Below are 19,204 nucleotides of genomic sequence, written 5' to 3' on the forward strand. Positions count from 1 at the left end.
CTGATTCTTTACCATCTGAGCCATCAGGGAAGCCCTTCTGTTCAAAATAGAGAAAAGGTGATTAGGAATTTGTTTTGTACAGTTCAGATGGCCTCCCTTCCTCTCACCCTGACTCCTGCACCCCATTTTCCCCAGCCATTGGGCTGGCCACATCCAAATTATTCTAACTGACCAGTATTTCTCAAACTGTGCTGAGAAGAGGAACAATTTCATATTTGCAGTTGAAGAAACTGCAGTCTAGAAGTTCAGTGACTTGTCCTCATTCCCACAGTTAGAAAGCAGCAGACACAAACTAAAAGACAGCTGCCTGACTTCCAGCCAAGTGTCCCCAGTCTTGAAATAAAACTGCTTATTTCTCCCTTTCCCTCCAGCAACTGCTCTGTTTTCTCTTTTCCTTTTACTGTCAGAATTCCCACACTTGCAGTTAAGTGCCTGCACTGTTTTCAGGCTGCCTGCTTTCTCCAGAAGCCCTGTATGTTGGGTTCCATGCCCACCAAGACGAGAGGGGCTGGTTGAAAGAGCATTATGTGAGCACCATGGGTTAGATGCCACCTGGGGTTGGTCTTTCCTGATAGGTTGTTAGCAAGACTATGGCAGGGACAGTTAGCAGAATCATGCCTACGTTCTTTACCACTATATCTACAAGTCCAGAGCCTGATACCCATCAGGAGCCAAAAAAATACTAGCTGGTCAACGGGACTGACTTCCCTTTCAGAAAGTCTTCCTTTCCAAGGCGTTTGCATTTATTTTCTGATTAGATGACCCTGATTGGTGTGCCTCCTCTTCCTCTGGACTAACATTATCACTGATTGATCAATCTGTTCATTTTACTGAAGTTCTATAGGAGATAGAGGAAGAACCGACAGTGGGGTGCTTATGTTTTATTTGTGGGAAAAGAATATAAGTGAATAATGGAATCACAAATAATATGATGACGTGATAGTTATGCGGAGAAGGCAGTGGCACCCCACTCCAGTACTCTTGCCTGGAAAATCCCATGGACGGAGGAGCCTTCTTGCCTGGAGAATCCCAGGGACGGCGGGGCCTGGTGGGCTGCCGTCTATGGGGTCACACAGAGTCAGACACGACTGAAGCGACTTAGCAGCAGCAGCAGCAGTGATAGTTATGAGGCAGATTGGAGCCAGACTGCATGTGTACTTAACCTCTCTGCATTTTAGTTTCCTTCCTATAAACTGGAGACAGTGGTAGTTCCTACCTCATAAGGTCATTGTGAAGGTTAAGTCATGTATTAATGATATAGCTGAAGCACTTCAAAGAGTGTCTGGTATATTGCTGCTGCTGCTGCTAAGTCGCTTCAGTCGTGTCCGACTCTGTGCGACCCCATAGACGGCAGCCCACCAGGCTCCCCCTTCCCTGGGATTCTCCAGGCAAGAACACTGGAGTGGGTTGCCATTTCCTCCTCCAATGCATGAAAGTGAAAAGTAAAAGTGAAGTCGCTCAGCCGTGTCCGACTCCTAGCGACCCCATGGACTGCAGCCCACCAGGCTCCTCCGTCCATGGGATTTTCCAGGCAAGAGTACTGGAGTGGGGTGCCATTGCCATATTGCAAATGCTCAAAAAATGTTTTAAAAAGCAGAAGGTAATATATTAATGATTATTATAAGTGCTGTAAGAAAGTATCTTTTTAAGAACTTTTTTCCCAGTGGGAATTAATCAGTTCTCAAATTCTCTTTTTCAAATATCCTTTCCAATTTTTTCTTTGTCATTTTGACTCATTACTTCATTGTACCAGGGTTACTAAGCTTGTCCAGGATGTTTAAGATCTGAGAATGGGAGAACTGAGGAACCTGTTAACGGCCAGCACCAACCAACCCTCAGCCAACTGAGTGAGGCTGTCCTTGTCCATCTGTGCATCTGATCCAGCCTACCCCACAGCTGGATGTGGCCATGTGGGAGAGCCTGGGGAGACCCTCAGAAGAACCCACCATACCAGTTCACAGAGAGGTGAGGAGGAATAAAAATAATACAATTTGCTATTTTTTTTTAAATTGGAAAATATTTTATTTTATTTGTTTTTAATTGTTTTTAATTTTATTTTGTTTTTAAACTTTACAAAATTATATTAGTTTGCCAAATATCGAAATGAATCCGCCACAGGTATACATGTGTTCCCCATCCTGAACCCTCCTCCCTCCTCCCTCCGCATACCATCCCTCTGGGTCGTCCCAGTGCACCAGCCCCAAGCATGCAGTATCGTGCATCGAACCTGGACTGGCAACTCATTTCATACATGATATTATACATGTTTCAATGCCATTCTCCCAATTTGCTATTTTAAGCCACTAAGTGGTGAGGTGGTTTGTTTTACAGCAAAGCACGAAATACCACTTTTAATTTTGTCCCAGAGGTGGACATGCTAACATTTTGAATATTACAAATCTAGATATTAAGTAGTTGTGTTAATTCACTCATTCGTGTCTGACTCTTTGCAACCCAAGGACTGTAGTTCAGCAGGCTTCTCTGTGGGATTTTCCAGGCAAGAATACTGAAGTGGGTTGCCACTTCCTTTGCCAGGGAATCTTCCCAACTTGGGGATCGAACCTGGGTCTCCCACATTGCAGGCAGATTCTCTATCATTAAGTAGTTATACACAGCTGTTTGCATTAAAAAAAAAAAAAAACAAACTCAATGTAGGACATTCTGCATAATTCGTTCAAAAATAACTCTTCTCTCCTACTTACCATACAGTATTTTGAATTTTTGTATAAGTAATTTATGTCTACACTATTATTTTTGGTTGTTGCATTTTACATCATGATTTATTAACAAATCTCTTGGTAAAGAGTCAGATTGTGATTTTTTGCTACTGTAAGAAATGCTTTAATAGACATCTTTGAACATATATATTTTTACACATCAAAGATGATTTCCTCAGGGTTATTTCCTGGGCATGGAATTACTTGGTTGAAGATATGCCTGTTTTCAAGGTTTTGATTAAGTATCATCTAATTGCTTTTCAGAAAAGTTGTTTACATTCTTACCATGAATGAGTTAGAATCCTCTTTTCCCTGCACTTTTATCATGTTTTTTTTTTTTTAATCTTTGTTGATCTAATGAATGAAAAACTATGATCTCATTACTGTTTTAATTTTGTTGTTACCAATTGGGGCTGAGTGTATTTTTATGTATAGAAAGCACTCGTGTCTACTCTAAAATTATTCTCACTCTGTGTATTTTTCCACTGTTAGTCTTCTCCTTAAAGATTTGTGAGTGATTAGATACTAATATTTGTCTGTTATGCATATATTTAAATATTTTTCTATAGTTTCTTTCCAAGAGAAGATTTCCCTCAGATTTTATGGGTTTAGGTGGATTTTTTTTTTAATGCACAAACAAATCTGTTTATTTTTATTTATTTTATCTCTGAAATTGGTGTTATCAGGTATATTGTTTTAAAAGACAGCAAAGTTTAAATACTTTCAGAGTGTCAGATGTTATCCAAGTAAAATTCAGACCCCTCAGTTTATGTCACACACCGCAATCTAGTCTCTATTTAGCCAAATCAATCTCCGACAACTTCTTAATGCAAATTCCCTGTTCTTGTGACTTTAGTTTCTGGTATGTGGAGCTCCAGAGCTCTGGAGTCTGACAGATCCCAGTTATTAATAGGATTCTGACTCAACCGCTTACCAACAGTACAAGAAAAGCTTTTAGACCCTCGGCTTCTTCCTATTTAAGTGGAGAGAGGATTAATTTGAGATTAGTTCCTGAAATATAGTTGGCACTTAGTAAATATTAGTTCTCAAGCCATGCCCTCGTGTTTCTATTCATTCTGGGACATGGCTCTAAGATATCCTTCTCCTCCCCTCTGTCTCATGACATTTTACATATTCTTCAGGTCCACTTCCACCCAGACTCCTTCACAGAGGCTTTCAGGGAACAGGGAGCTTCATCATACACCTTACTCAACTTCAGTTCAGTTGCTCAGTTGTGTCCGACTCTTTGCGGCCCCATGAACCGCAGCACCCCAGGCCTCCCTGTCCATCACCAACTCCCATAGTCCACTCAAACCCATGTCCATTGAGTCGGTGATGCCATCCAACCATCTCATCCTCTGTCGTCTGCTTCTCCTCCTACCCTCAATCTTTCCCAGCATCAGGGTCTTTTCAAATGAGTCAGCTCTTCGCATAAGGTGGCAAAGTATTAGAGTTTCAGCTTCAACATCAGTCCTTCCAGGACTGATCTCCTTTAGAATGGACTGGTTGGATCTCCTTGCAGTCCAAGGGACTCTCAAGAGTCTTCTCCAACACCACAGTTCAAAAGCATCAATTCTTTGGCACTCAGCTTTCTTGACAGTCCAACTCTCACATCCATACACGACCACAGGAAAAACCATAGCCTTGACTAGACGGACCTGTATTTCTCCAATTCTAAGAAGCACTTTGGTCTCACATTTTTAACATCTCTGAAACTGGGGTGTGTGATGATGGTGGTGGTGGTGGTGGTTTAGTCGCTAGGTCATGTCTGATTTTTGTGATCCTATAAACTGTAGCCTGCCAGGCTCCTCTGTCCATGAGATTTCCCAGGCAAAAATAATGGAGTGGGTTGCCATTTCCTTCTCCAGGGGATTGTCCAACCCAGGGATCAAACCCAGGCCTCTTGCATTGCAGATGGCCTCCTGCATTGCAGGTGGATTTTTTTTTACCAACTGCATTACCAGCGACTCATCTTACTATAATGTTAAGAAATAGCCATTGGCCATGGGGCAGTCCTGATATAGTTGGCATTGCCTTTGCATTTGTGAACATAGTTATAACTATTTGAATTGTCATCATTTCACTGAGTTCTATGCAATTTAATACTACATGTGTCAAAACCATATGCTAAGAACTGCAGTTGAAGGCAGGAGAAATTGCCAGATGTGTCAGATTAGATGAAAGAAATTGCAAAGGAACAAGAGGGTAATATAACCAACTCATGGATCACACAGGATTGCAGCGAGGGCCTGGAACTTCAGTTTGTCAGAAACTTCTTTCTGGCCATTAATAGAGAGGATATGTAGGTTGTACTATGCTGTTCTGTGCTGTGCTTAGTCGCTCAGTCGTGTCTGATTCTCTGAAACCCCATGGACTGTAGCCCGTCAGGCTCCTCTGTCCATGGCGATTCTCCAGGCGAGAATATTGGAATGGGTTGCTATGCCCTCCTCCAGGGGATCTTTCCAACTCAGGGATTGAACCCAGGTCTCCTGCATTGCAGGCAGATTCTTTACCATGTGAGCCACCAGGGAAGCCCATGAATACCAGAGTGGGATCTCCCAACCCAGGAATTGAACCAGGGTCTCCTACATTCCAGGTGGATTCTGTACCAGCTAAGCTATCAGGGAAGCCCTACATAGGTTGTAGTGACATACAATTCAGTTGAACAAGAAAACTATGTTTTTAATCTAATAGGAATGTGCCAGCATCAAACTTGAAGAATGAATGTCTGGCTAGGAACCAAATCCCAGAGACATGGTTAGGCCATCCTTTTAGGAAATACTGCATGTATATCAATGATACTGTGTGGACAAGTGCATGATGTTCTATGTGAAGAGGGATTTAGGAAAATCAGACTCGTGTACAGAATTTGTAGAAATAGTTAATCAATTTCTTTTGCTTATATTTTCCTTTTCTAAATATGTACATTACTGAAAGAATCATATCTAAATTTAAAACCATAAGTATTATAAAGATCCTATGTTACAACACAGTGTCATAATTTAATTCACAGCTCTTTTTTTTCTTGATAGCACATGCTATCAAAAATGCCCTAGATTTGAATAATTATGATAAATTGAATAGACCATAAAATGGGCAGTAGATCTGTGGATTTCAAAGCTTAGCGAAGGAACAGAACTTCATGTTTTTTCCTTGTTGTTGTTTTGGTGGGTATTATGTTGTTGCTTAGGAATGAGGTATGAATATCCTGCAATTTCTTCATAATCATCAGCTACGCTTGTTTGCAGAACCAGCATAATTTGAAGAGAAGCTAGTTTCTCACATCACCATTTAAAACTTCTTAATGTAAGTCACAGATTGCATCCTGAATTAGATAACACTTCATCTGTCATTAACTAAGCACTTTAAAAATTAACTTTATTATATTTTCCCAATATACAAGTAATACATGTTAGTATGAAAAATACCCTATATTAAAAAGTGCATAGGTATGAGTATATAATCAGCCATATCTTCTAATCAAAATATTTGGTAAATTTCTTTTTTTAGAAAAATTTCTTATAAATATTTTGATGCCATTTCTTCTACTTATGAAAACATCTCAAATCAAAGCAACATATATTTAATGTACAGTATTTGGAAAGTATAGCAAAGTATAAATAAGCATGAAAAACATTCATCTCATCACCACCCAGAAATTGCCTTTTACTATTTTTGGTCATCAAATTCAGCCTATCCAGGGAAAACAGGAACACTTCGTGGATGTGCAGTACACCCCTTGTTGAATTTGTGAATGCCAAAAAAGAGTTTGGAGAACAGCCCATATGTCTTGGTAATAGAATTAATTACACAGATCTTACATTCTAAAAATCATCTGTCTTCTCAAGTTTGCCTTATTCTTCTCACATTGCTGGAGCTTGTCCAGGACACAGCCAACTTTCTACTACTTGGCAACAGAGTACTCTGTGGTGGTTGGTCACTGTCTTCATTCAGGTCACCCTCTCATTCATTCATACATTCGACAAATATTCATTAAGTGCCACTCTTTGTGCCTGGAATACAGAGGGGGCAATACAGAAACATGGCCCCTGCCCTCTTGCAGCTTTCAGTCAAAAGAAGACAAAGCAGATAATAAACATAAAACTAAATATATGATTAAACACATTTGCGATGAGTGTCGATAGATGAGAGAAGGTGGCCGGGAAAGTAAATAAGCGTAGCCATAATCAGATTCAGGAGGGAAGTCCTCTCTGACGGACAGGTCAGAAGGTCAAGGAGAAACAAAAGGGAAGGATTGAGGCTGTCAAACTTGGTGGGTATGGCCTAAAACTAGTGAAGGAACAAGTGCAGGGGTTGGGGGAAGTCTAGGCTACAGAGGTAAGCACTTCCTGTTGGTGTGCTTGTGCTCAGTTGCCAAGTCCTATAGGGCCTTGGAGAGGATTTTGAATTTTATCCTGTGTACGCTTAGAAACCAGTACGCTTTTTTTTTTTTTTGCAATTTAAATTATGGTTATTTTTAATAGGTAAAGCATACAAGATCCAAAGATGACTGAATGAAAACACTCCGTCCCTCCGGTTTCCTAGCCACCCAGTTGTCCTCCCCCGAACTGGCTATAAGTATCTCTCCAGAAATACTCCAGGCACAAGCAAGCCTATCGGTCCATAAGATATTTTAAGCAGAGGAGTAGGGCATCGGATTTAAGACCCCCCGAATACTGAGAGGCGCCTGGCTTTCTGCGTTCAGAGCTACGCGTTCCAGCCTCACGGACCTCACTACGCTCGGCATTCCGAGCTTCTACCAGGGAGATCCCCCGGGGGGCCCAGGACTTCGCAAATTACATTCTGGCAGGGCTCCTACGTTTGTTCCCACGCTGTGCTCCGAGCAACAGCCTTGCGCGCCCGCAGCTCCCACGCCGCCCCCTCCCCGCATCTCGTGGCCGGGAACCCGGAGCTCGGCACACAGCCCAGGTGCGCTTGAGTGTTTTAACGAGAGACCAGGGCGGGAAGGCAGCGGCTCCCAGAAGGCAGCGACTGAGGCGGGCCGGGGCGTGGCCAATGCCGTAGGCGGGATCAAGCTTGGGGGCGGAGCCGACGCTGGGTCCGCTGCTGAGCTCTCCAGAGCTCCCGCTGCAAAGATTCGGTCCGGGACCCGGGCCACCCACTGGGCGGGGGTGCTCGTCGGCCCCGGGCGCTACAAGCCCTGAAGGTAAATCCGCCTGGGAGACGGGCTGCTGGAGCTCTAGGGGACCTACGACGGGGGCGGGCCGCTGGATGGCGGCGGAGGGGAGCGTCCCGCGACGAGTTTCCCAAGAAAGCTGAACTCGTCCCAAGTTTCCTGTGCATCAGTTTGCACCGGCGATTTGGTGGCGGTCTGTTTCTGTGCGGGTGGTCTTGGGCCGCGAGAGAGGCGTGGAGGTGATTGGATTAATTCGCCTGGGCGCGACCCAGGTTTCTGTACTGGACCCCTCGCCGCGGTGGGCGCAGTTTTTGCCCCAGAAAGGGTGGGTAATTGAACGCAGTTGTGTCCCTCGGCAGCCGGGTGATCCCCGGGCTCAGAGCGCGCGCGTCTGCAAGGCGTGCCTGGTAGTCCGGAGACCAAGCTCCATGACTTCTTTCCTCTTTAGGCAAGACTGACTAGGTGCTGTCCCCCACCCCCCCCCGGGGGCTGACCCCCGAGGCTCCGCTATGGACACCGAGAGCGAAGTGGATTTTTCCAGCAACAGCTTAACTCCTTTGTGGCGGAGGCGTTCAACCCCTCAGCCCCAGCTCCTGGGCCGGAGCAAGCCGAGGCCCCAGTCCTATCAGAGCCCCAGCGGGTTGCTGATCACGGATTTCCCGGTGGAGGACCGAGAGACGCTCCCTGCGGCGCAGACTCTGGCCGAAGTGCCCGGCGCCTCAGACGGCAGGACGGTCCAGAGGAGCCCCCCGCTTCTATGCGCCCATCGGAGGGCGGTGACCAATGGGAGGACCGTCTCCCAGGAGTACAGGGCTGTCTCTCCTCGGCTTCGACGGCCCAAGTCACCCCAAGTCCCCAGAGTGGCGTCAGGCGGCTCCCCCAAGTCCCCAGCGAACGGCACAGTGACCAAGCCAGCGCCTCAGCAGCTGCACCCCCCGCGGACTCCTCGAGCGCCCTCCCCCTGCAGCCCCGAGGGGGACAAGACCGGATTCCCCACCAGCCCCCTGCCTTCGCCGGCTGCAAATGGGCTTTCCCCTAATATCTCCTCCCAAGGCGCCGGTTCGCTCTCCGGCAATATGGCTAAGGACCCTGAGCGAGGACCCTCGAGACTCTCTCCTTCGCTCCCCAAAAGGTCTTTGGAACAAAAACTGCCGCTCCAAAGGCTGCCCTCACCGGAAAACGAACTCCTGGAGAATCCTTCGGTGGTTTTGAGCACAAACAGCCCCGCCGCCCTCAAAGTGGGAAAACAGCAGATCATTCCGAAGAGCTTGGCCTCGGAAATTAAAATTAGTAAATCGAACAGTCTGAACGTGGAACCTCACAAGAGACTGCTCAAGGTGCGCAGCATGGTGGAGGGCCTTGGGGCCCCCCTGGGCCCAGCAGAGGACGAGGGCGGCCAGGCGGAGCACGACTTGGACAGCCCCGGGTCTCTGCGGAGAGGCTTGCGGTCCACCTCCTATCGCAGGGCGGTGGTCAGTGGCGTTGATTTTGACAGTCCTGGCACCTCGAAGAAGAAGAACAGGATGTCCCAGCCGGTTCTGAAAGCAGTGATGGAAGACAAGGAGAAGTTTTCCAGCCTGGGAAGGATAAAGGTAAAAGTGGGCAAGAGTGTCGCATGTTAGGCAGGCATTAAGCCGCCAGTGAAGATGTTTGGGGTGGGGAGGAGGGGCACAGAGGGAACCAAAGGTTATTGTTCTTTTTTAATTTTATTGTTTGTTGATCAGACCCCTGCAATCTATCTCTTGGCTATTTTATTGCTGGTAGGCACAGCCCAGGTTAATGCAGTTTCATGGGAGGAACTGAAACTCTTATCACTGTATTCATTTTCTAAGTTCGGCAAAATGTGGGGGACAAGTAGGAGAAAAAACCCAGCAAATTAGGTATTGGTGGAGTGAATCTTGAACACTTTTAATACAGGTAGCTGCAAAGGGGGTGGCAAGCAGGCGTGGATCTGCACTCTTGATTAAGTGGTCACGCCAGTGTGGTGCTTGTTTAGAAGTGTCTATTACTGGTTGCTGATTCACCACAGCTGATACAGGAAAACACTGATTTCCTTTCAGCCGGTTGATTATTTTAAGTACTTACATTAGTGATTTAATTACTGAAATATTTTTTCCTTTCCGTAATGACCACATACTGAATACCGTCCAGGTAAAATGTGAATCGTAAAAGTCAATTGCCAGAATCACAAAAGACATAGTAGTCATCTTTGTTCTTTCTGGCTTCTTTCACCAGTGGCTTTGGTTGCATCTCATTCCCATTTTGTGCCCACTTGACCCTTGAGTGCATTTAACAAGTTGGTAGCTTGAAACTTCAGGTTGGAGTGAATGGTGTGGCGTTGCTCCCAGATAAAGACCTAGGAGTTGCACTCCTTAAAATATTACCAAATATGACATGAAGAAATAGGGAAGACTAGGGAAGGAGATTTTGGAGTGTGCATGTGCTGCCTTCTCCAGACACAAGACAGATCTCAGCAATAGGGCAGAAATTCATTTTGGCAGCCACATCTTTTCCTGATTAATCAGAAAGCTGGAACCAGTCTATATAAATGTCACATATGTAATACACAAGTGAGCCTGTTTTATTTTAGATCCTATGGCCTTAAATTACATAACATTTTATGTGTATTTTTTTTCCCCCTCTAACTTTGCAAGTTTAACAAATTTCAATTTAACAGTGGTGGTGAATCATGAGTGGGCTTCCCTGGTGGCTCAGATGGTAAAGAATCCGCCTGCAATGCAGGAGACCTGGGTTCAGTCCCTGGGTTGGGAAGATCCCCTGGAGAAGGGAATGTCTTCTTAACTCCAGTATTCTTGCCTGAAAAGTCCCATGGACAGAGGAGCCTGGAGGGCTTCAACTCATGGGGTCACAAAGAATAGGACATGACTGAGCGACTAAGCAAACTAATTTCTAAGTAAAGAAATTACATAACATTTTATGTGCTTCCCCACCCCTCCAACTCTGCAAGTATAGCAGAGTTCAATTTAACAGTGATGGTGAATCATCAGTAATAAGCTAAAAACTATTGGTCATTTGAGGATTCTCAAGCTGTATTGGCTGAGCATGGGGGATATTGTACATTTTATTTCATCTTTTTAGTGAGTGGTAGTAGTCATATGACTGCTCCAGGGATCATCTGTGCATGCTGTTGGAAATCTAATGAATGTGACCACAAAAAAAGTACTTTTTCTTGAAATAGCTGTATTTTCTGTTTGGCTCATTCATACATAGTTTGCTTTGCTTTTCTTCTTTTTGCTTTTCTTGTTTCTTAGAAAAAAATGCTGAAAGGACAAGGAACATTTGATGGGGAAGGTAAGCATTTGATTTTCCAGACTTTTATTGCTGTTTCAATGTGGAATATCAATTATAAGTTGAAATCCAACTGAAGTAACAAAAACACAAGATGAGAAAAATGTACAACTTCTCAAATTATACAGCACAAAGCTCTGCACTAAGCTAAATTTTCATCCAGTAATACCAGCAGTGAATAAAATTAATGGCATTCTTTGTAAGCCGATGACTTTGTCAGACCAGTGTTCTGGGATTTTTAATTCTCCTCTACTCTGGCTCCATCCCTACCTCCCTCAAAAAATGAAGAAAGATTAAGGATAAACTCTAGCTCTTCAATTTAAAATTCTGAAGGTTTGGCATGTAGATCTTATGTCCGTATTTCCTTAGGTCATATGTCCTTTGACTTAATGTTCTTATCCCCATATTTCTACATTTTAATATCATTAATATGGTTTCATAACCAAGTTTCAATTTGGAGGAAATTGAACTCACTTCATTAACAGAACCCTACTGCTAAGAGTTTCAACCTCATATAGTGTTTTTGTGAAGGATGGAAACAAAAGCTGCTTTCACCAGGTGTTCAGACCCTAATCAGATTAGGGGACTTTGTGTAAATGGATCCAGTGTCAATGGACCAGAAGAGCTTGTAGAGCTGGGGGAGTGTGGTGGAGGTGAGGGTAGTTACTTCCTGTCATTCTTTGAAATGGTAAGATTTTCCTGCCTTTAAAAGAACAGTGAAGAAGGGTATGCCCCTCTGTAAGTAAATCAAAGGTAAAACCACCCAGAGTTGTATCAACCTGGCTGATTATAAAACATTTCCCCATATCATTCTTATAAAAATCAGTTCCCATTTTATCATTTAAATATGACCAGTTTATAAAAATGTACTTATTGTATTCATCTTAGAAAAATGTTTTCTATGGGGAAGAAACCCAGATAGAGTATTTTTGCTGGCTGGGATAAAGTCATCGTCCAGATTTTATAACCGAGGAATCTGGAAATCTCAAAGAGGCTTAGTACCTTATCCACTGTCGCACAGCCAGGACCAGGACAGACACCTGGTTCTCACGCACTTTGCTTTCTCTTGTACCCTGTTATGACTGTGAAGTGAACAGAGCATCTATCTAATATCAATCATGAGAGATGTTTTGCATCCTGGAATTTGGCATTAGTTTTGAGACCTTTGCTTCAAATAGTTAAAAATGTTGAGCTTTTTTGAAGTCTGAGGACAGACTTTCATTATAACTAGTTTTATGCTGTTTCCTTTTACAAGGAGCTGTTTCTGTGCACCCTCTCCTCTCTTCGTAAATATGATGACCTAGACATTCTTTTTCACATATATGTACATGAGGAATGCAGGAGTCTTAGCAGTTGATGACTAACAAGAATGTAAGTCAGGAAGCTGTGTGGTTGAGTGGTAAGATCCTGTGATATTGGAACCGGAGACCTGAGTTTCTGTCCTGCTGCTTCTAGTCATCAGTTGAGTGACATTAAACAAGCCTCTCAACTTCACTGAGCCTGTTTTATCCTGTGTAAAATGAAGCTAATAATTGCCTACATTGTTGTGAGATGAATGAGACATCATATCAACAATGTCCAAATGCATTTTATGTCACACATTAAGTACTTTAAAGGGTTCTGCAGAGATCTATACCCTTACAATCTGCTTTCATATGCAGACCAATCAAGAACAGTAAAATCTTGCATGAACTCTCAGTATTTAGTGATGATGCATACAGAACATGCCATAGTTGATGAGAAATGAGGCAGATGTTTGCTGGCTTCAGTAGATGGGGAAAGCATTTCAAACTCAGTATGTTCCAAAACCAAACTCATAATCTTTCCACTAAAGCTGAATCTCTTCTGGAGTTCCCTTCTTCCACTTCAGTTGTGGGACTTAACAGAGCTAGAAAATATCCTGACCACCACAGCCAGTCTGACCCCTGTATCCAGTCCAACCCCCTCAAGTCTCCACTGCTTTTCACTGACCACTTTAAGAGCATCCTAATTAGTTCCTTAACTAGTCAATGTTTTGCTCTTCCAATCTAAAAATGTCTTTCAGTGGGTTTTCATTGCAGTCGGGATAAAATACAACTTTTACAGTATGAAAGAAACTCTGGCTTTTGGGCTCAGGATAAAACCCAGTTCTGTCTGGTTTGAACTGTCTGGCTCTTCTCCCTAAACTCACCTTACACCCTTTGTCTGATTGACACCTACACTCCAGTTCTTGACCTCTTTTGTTCTTCTAAGGTAATTTATTTCCTCTTGCTTTTGGAGGTGGTTTTTTCCTGTAGCTCCGTGGTTTCTCGGCTTTCAGATCTTAAGATTTTCTTCATTAACACCTCTCTGACCCCCAGACTAAATCATGTCCTGCTGACAGTCTGTTCTCAGAGTACTTGTGTATAAATCTTTTGGTTTGTAGATATGTATTTGTGCCAGATCATTGTGTCCTCAACCTTAAAATGACTCGCTGTCTTACTTAGAGTAAAAAACAAAAGTCCTTTCAATGGCATTGAGGCAAGACCCTATATGGTCAGCCCTTTATTCATCCCAACCCCCATCTCCTATACTTCCTCCCCTCCCTTAACTTATTCCAGCCACACAGGCCTCCTTGCTGATCGTTGTACAAATCGTTAAGACACACCAAGCAGACTCCTGCCCCGGGGCCTTTGTACTTGCTGTTGTCTCTGTTTGCTGATGTCTCTGTTGTTGCCAGTTGTAGAGATGGTTTCTTTCCTTAACCTCTTTTAGATCTTTGCTTCAATGTCACCTCTATGAGACCTTCCTAAACTACCCTGTTTAAAATCTACATGTCACCCTTTATAACACCCTTTCTCTGTTTGATTTTTCGCCATGTTACTTTTCAGCATATGCCATATTATAAAAGTTGCTTATTTATTTTCTTTCTTTCATCACTCTAATGTCAGCTCCTTGAAGAATGAGATTTTTCTCTTTTTTTGTTGTTGTTCTTTGTTGTATCCGCAGCACCTAGCATTTACTGGCGTCTAGTAGACATTTTCTAAGTATCAGTTGAATGAATTCATGAATGACTGACTTTTACTATATTTCTAATTAAATTTTTGGCTCACGAGGGCACGGAAAGTGTCTTTTATTTTCTATTTACTCCCAGCCCTTGGCACATTGTAGATGTACTATAAATGTTTGTTAAATTGAAAAATAAAAGGGTGTAAATTCAATTTAACCTAAAAAACAATTAGGTAATAGACATGACCTTCATGAGTGGTAGACAGAGTCATGGAAACTTTGCTTCAGTTGGCATTTGATGTACAGGCACTTTCCTGTCCCCTGCAGATGAATGGGGGGATAGAGCTGTATGAGTGAGAAAATAAATTTTTGATCATGACTCTTCATGAAGAAATCCATTTATCTCTTGTTTATTAAACTGGAGGCCAAACATCATATAAATATTGGGTTTCTTTAGAACAAGTAGCAACATGATGGGGGGGTGACAATTAGTGATGTGTAGGGTTTGGTTCCTTTTTTGCAGAAAACGCTGTCCTGTATCAGAACTACAAAGAAAAGGCCCTTGACATCGACTCCGATGAGGAGTCAGAGCCAAAAGAACAGAAATCCGATGAAAAAATTGTGATTCACCACAAGCCTCTGAGGTCCACGTGGAGCCAGCTGTCTGCGGTGAGTGTGTACCTTATGTTTTTCTATCTGTGGGATTAAAGAGACCAAGTTGTGGAAATTATACCTGGTTGTGGTTTTAATTTTTTTTTTTTTTACCAGTGATCCTGTAACCCTAAGGAGAAAGATTCTTCCTTTTAGATTGTGAAATATTTCTTGAAACTCTGCAGTGAGAAAGTGAACTTTCACAATTCTGATCAGGAAAATTTATCATGTTTTTATAAAATAAAGTGCTTTAAGACTGATGTACTATGGACTCTGGAAACTCTTCTTTCTCAGTATATTTTCTTGTTTTTTATATAGTGTGTATGTAGTGGTAGCTTAATATATCTACATTAAGGGATAGCTTAATATCTCTTAATATATCTAAACTGTATCATAATTATGGCTGTGTGCGCGTATGTTTGGGGGCTTCCTTGGTGGCTCAGTGGTAAAGAATGAACCTGCCAATGCAGGAGGCTCAGGTTCCATCCCTGATCCAGGAAGATCCCTTGGAGAAGGAAATGGCAATCCACTCCAGTATTCTTGCCTGAAAAATGAACAGGGGAGCCTGGCGGGTTACAGTCCACTGGGGTCATAAAGAGTTGGACATGACTTAGCGACTGAATGACAACAATATATATGTATGTATGATATTTGTATGTATAGTACCTATGTAAAACAGGAAATGTGTTACACTTCTTCCTTGGAAATTTCATTTGATAGAGACACATTTATATTTTCTTGAAATTGGTTAATGAATGGCATCTGTCCTGTCTCTACATGTGCATCTTTTGTGGGCCAGTGTCTGATACTTACTTTTGTATTGAGTAAATTCTCCTCTCTGCATCAAACCGCTTTAGTGTTTAGCCATAATTTCTTTTCCTCCTGGCTTAACAGTGTCACAGTGTGATGCTTAGTTTACGTGATGTGAGTTTGGGTACAGCGTTTGTAGGTAGGAAAGAGTTCCCATAACTGGCTTGGGTGGTGGGAATGTTGCATGAAAAACAAGCTAGTGCACCTCTGTGAGTCATTTAGCAACATGGAAGCAGAAGTGATTCTCTCTTAAGCCGAAATGAGCATAGTCCAGAATGAGGAATCTCACGTACTTAGGGAAGTACGTAAGTGTACGTAAGTGTACTTCCCTAAGTGTACCGTCAGCGTAAGTGAAGAAGCACTTGTAAACTTGACCATGGAAATGCGTGTATGTTGATTATGGAGATGACATCTGGCTCAGGTTTTTCCTCCCCTCTCTGCACTGCATTGGAATTCAGAATTCAAAAAACCAAACCTTTTCTCCCTTCTACCCCCTAATTTTGTGCTAAGGGGAAGTTATGTATTAACAGTGTCACACCATGGAGTGACATCCTTAGTGTTACACCACAGATTAAAATGCCCACAGGGAGGCAGGCCAAGTAGTGTTGATGCTGGTGAGGGTGGGTGATGGGCAGTGGCGGGAAATGTGATCCACAGGCCTTGTATAAGTTGAACAGCTGCCGCTTAGTTCAAACCAGTTCAGTGTTGCAATATTTTCTGATATTTAGAAAAGAGAATACAGAAAGTCAGACTTTTGAGTTTGAGCAAACTCTGGGAGATATTGAGGGACAGGAAGTCTAGTGTGCTGCAGTCCATGGGGTCCCAAAAAGTTGGACACAACTCAGTGAGTGAACAACTACAGCAAAATCCCGTTTGTTTGTTTTCTTTAATGTTTGTTTATTTGGCTGTGCCAGGTCTTACTTGTGGCACACGATCTTCAATCTTTGTTGCAGCATGCAGGATCTTTAGTTGCGGCATGTGGGATGTAGTTCTCTGACCAGGGATCAAACTCCAGCTCCTTCATGCGGAGCGTAAGAATCTTAGCCATTGGACCACCAGGGAAGTCCCTTCAAGTATCATCCTAATTTAAGTTTTAAAAAATGTTTCATGAGCCCAAGACTATCTCTGGGCGTAGTTGCTCAGTCGTGTCCGACTCTTTGCGACCCCATGGACTGTATGTAGCCCACCAGGCTTCTCTATTCATAGGATTCTCCAGGCAAGAATACTGGAGTGAGTTGCCCTGCCCTCTTCCAGGGGATCTTCCTGACCCAGAGATCAGACCTGTGTCTCTTGTGTCTCCTGCATTGGCAGGCAGATTTTTTACCACTAGTGCCACCTGGGAGGCCCCCACACAGGCCAGTTCAGTTCAGTCACTCAGTCATGTCTGACTCTTTTTGACCCCATGGACTGTAGCACACCAGGCTTCCCTGTCTATCACCAACTCCTGGAGCTTACTCAAACCCATGTCCATCAAGTTGGTGATGCCATCCAACCATCTCATCCTCTGTCATCCCCTTCTCCTCCTGCCTTCAGTCTGTCCCAACATCAGGGACTTTTCCAGTGAGTCAGTTCTTTGCAGCAGGTTGTTAAAGTATTGGAGTATCAGCTTCGGCATCAGTCCTTCCAATGAATATGCAGGTCTGATTTCTTTTAGGATTGACTGGTTTGATCTCCTTGCAGTCCAAGGGACTCTCAAGAGACTCCTCCAACACCACAGTTCAAAAGCATCAGTTCTTCGGCACTCAGCTTTCTTTATAGTCCAAGTCTCACATCCATACATTACTACTGGAAAAACCAAAACTTTGACTAGATGGACCTTTGTTGGCAACGTAACAGGCCAAGTTGACCCTAGATGACTGTCATTCTATTGTTGGTGTAGCCCATTTGGTAGGGGATACTCGAGAAGAAAACTGAATTTTTTGAGTTTTCTCTCTAGGGCAGCAGCTGTATTTGTTAGCCCAGGCCTAAATCTTGCTGTTTATCTCTGAATACTCAATAAAAACATGTACTTCTCTGTCACTTACACACTTCTCCAACTTAGCTTTAGTACCGAAAGTCAGGCTGCCATATTTATGCTTCCTGGAGTTTGGCTTTCATTTAGATTAACATATGGAAATTTAAATAACACTTTGTATCTTTCAAACTTTCAGTACTTCAAATATGGGCATGCATTTGATTTGGCAAAGGATCAATGTACTGTTGTGCCTTTTGTTAACAAAATTGATATTAGAAGACTATCTGGTGATAAAATGTAGATTCTGACTGCAGAACTGTGTTATCTTGGATTTGAATGTTCCCAGGGCTTGTATGTTTTTATTGTGTTGCTTGGCAATTACATTTAACCAAAGCATCATGATTGGACTTTGCCCTTTGCATCACTTGGGCTCCAGCCTGCGTTTTCTTTGGCCCTTCTGTGTCTCTGTTTCACTTTTAAACACTTTAAGTTTTTTTTTTAATTCAAGCTCGGGGCTTCCCTGGTGGCTCAGTGTAAAAAAATCCACCTGCCAGTGCAGGAAATGTGGGTTTGATTCCTGGTCCAAAAAGATCCCTTGGAGAAGAAAATGGCAACCCACTCTAGTATTCTTGCCTGGGAAATCCCATGGACAGAGGAGCCTGGAGGCTATAGTCCCTGGGGTTGTAAAGAGTCAGACACAACTTGGTGACTGAACAACAACAACTTCAAGTATGCAGAAAAATTATCTGTAAATAATATTTCATTATATATCTCAGAGAAATACAGATTTTTAAAATAAAAAATAATCAAAATTGCTACAACTAAAAATTCAGAAAAAAATTCTTAATACCATCCAGTGCCCAGTCAGTATTCACATTTTCTCAATTTTCATATTTTTTTAAGATTTATTTAAATGGGAATCTGCATAAAGTCATACATTGTGATTACTTAATCATATTTCTTAAGTCGTTTCATCTGTAATGTACCCTCTGAAACCATGTAATTCAAATTGGGCCTTGAACCTATAGTCCAGGACTTGACCCTAGCTAAATCCCAGATCTGGAACTTGAACTCATGGTCTTTTAACTGAGATCATGCCTCGTCTCAGGATTTATTGAAGCTCTCAATGTCTTGTGGCAGAAGGAATTCAGTAAGAGACTGAGTGATAGGTAAGACGTGGATTTATTTAGAGAGAAACACACTCCACGGACAAGAGTGTGGGCCATCTTGAAAGGCAAGAGGGCAAGCATGCAGATAAACTAACATGTAAGTCTGTATAATAGATCTCCATGTACCTGCCACACAGGTACCAGCTTGAACAGATGTTAACATTTTAATATTCAGGCCTCTAGTTTTTAAGGCAGATCCTGTTAACCATCCTCCTCTCCAGTCCTTTTCTCCTTCCTGCCTCCCCAGGTGTCATTACTGTCCTGAAGTTGTATTCTGTCCTTCCCACATGGGTTTCCTGTCCACTAAAAAGTGGCAGTCCACTTAGGCTTTTTTAAAAACTGGATACTTTTAACAACAAAAAGCAGCTGTTACTTTTTAAAAATTCTAGTAGTTAGTAAATATCCAGGTTGCAGTTAGGACCCTAAAGAAAAGAGGCTTCGTGAATTATGAAAAATGTCAGTATATTTTCCATAAGCAGTCAGCACCTCC

General features: G+C 42.8%; 1 protein-coding gene across 4 annotated transcripts in view; it reads left to right on the forward strand.

Moving 5' to 3' along the window:
• The first annotated feature begins 7,795 nt into the window (after positions 1–7,795).
• Positions 7,796–19,204, forward strand: part of ARHGEF26 (Rho guanine nucleotide exchange factor 26) — a 137,970-nt gene continuing 126,561 nt past the window's right edge. For all 4 annotated transcript variants that reach the window (XM_086317564.1, XM_086317571.1, XM_086317577.1 and 1 more), the window contains exons 1-4: positions 7,796–7,884; positions 8,303–9,446; positions 11,127–11,166; positions 14,654–14,799. In XM_086317564.1, coding sequence (XP_086173690.1) covers positions 8,364–9,446; positions 11,127–11,166; positions 14,654–14,799 — 1,269 coding nt within the window. In that variant the 5' untranslated portion in view covers positions 7,796–7,884; positions 8,303–8,363. The remainder of the gene's footprint in view (positions 7,885–8,302; positions 9,447–11,126; positions 11,167–14,653; positions 14,800–19,204) is intronic.

This window comes from Bos grunniens, chromosome 1 (assembly GCF_055505025.1).
Source record: "Bos grunniens cultivar Pamir isolate PY7600 chromosome 1, Bosgru_T2T1.0, whole genome shotgun sequence".
Taxonomy (NCBI): Eukaryota; Metazoa; Chordata; class Mammalia; order Artiodactyla; family Bovidae; genus Bos; species Bos grunniens.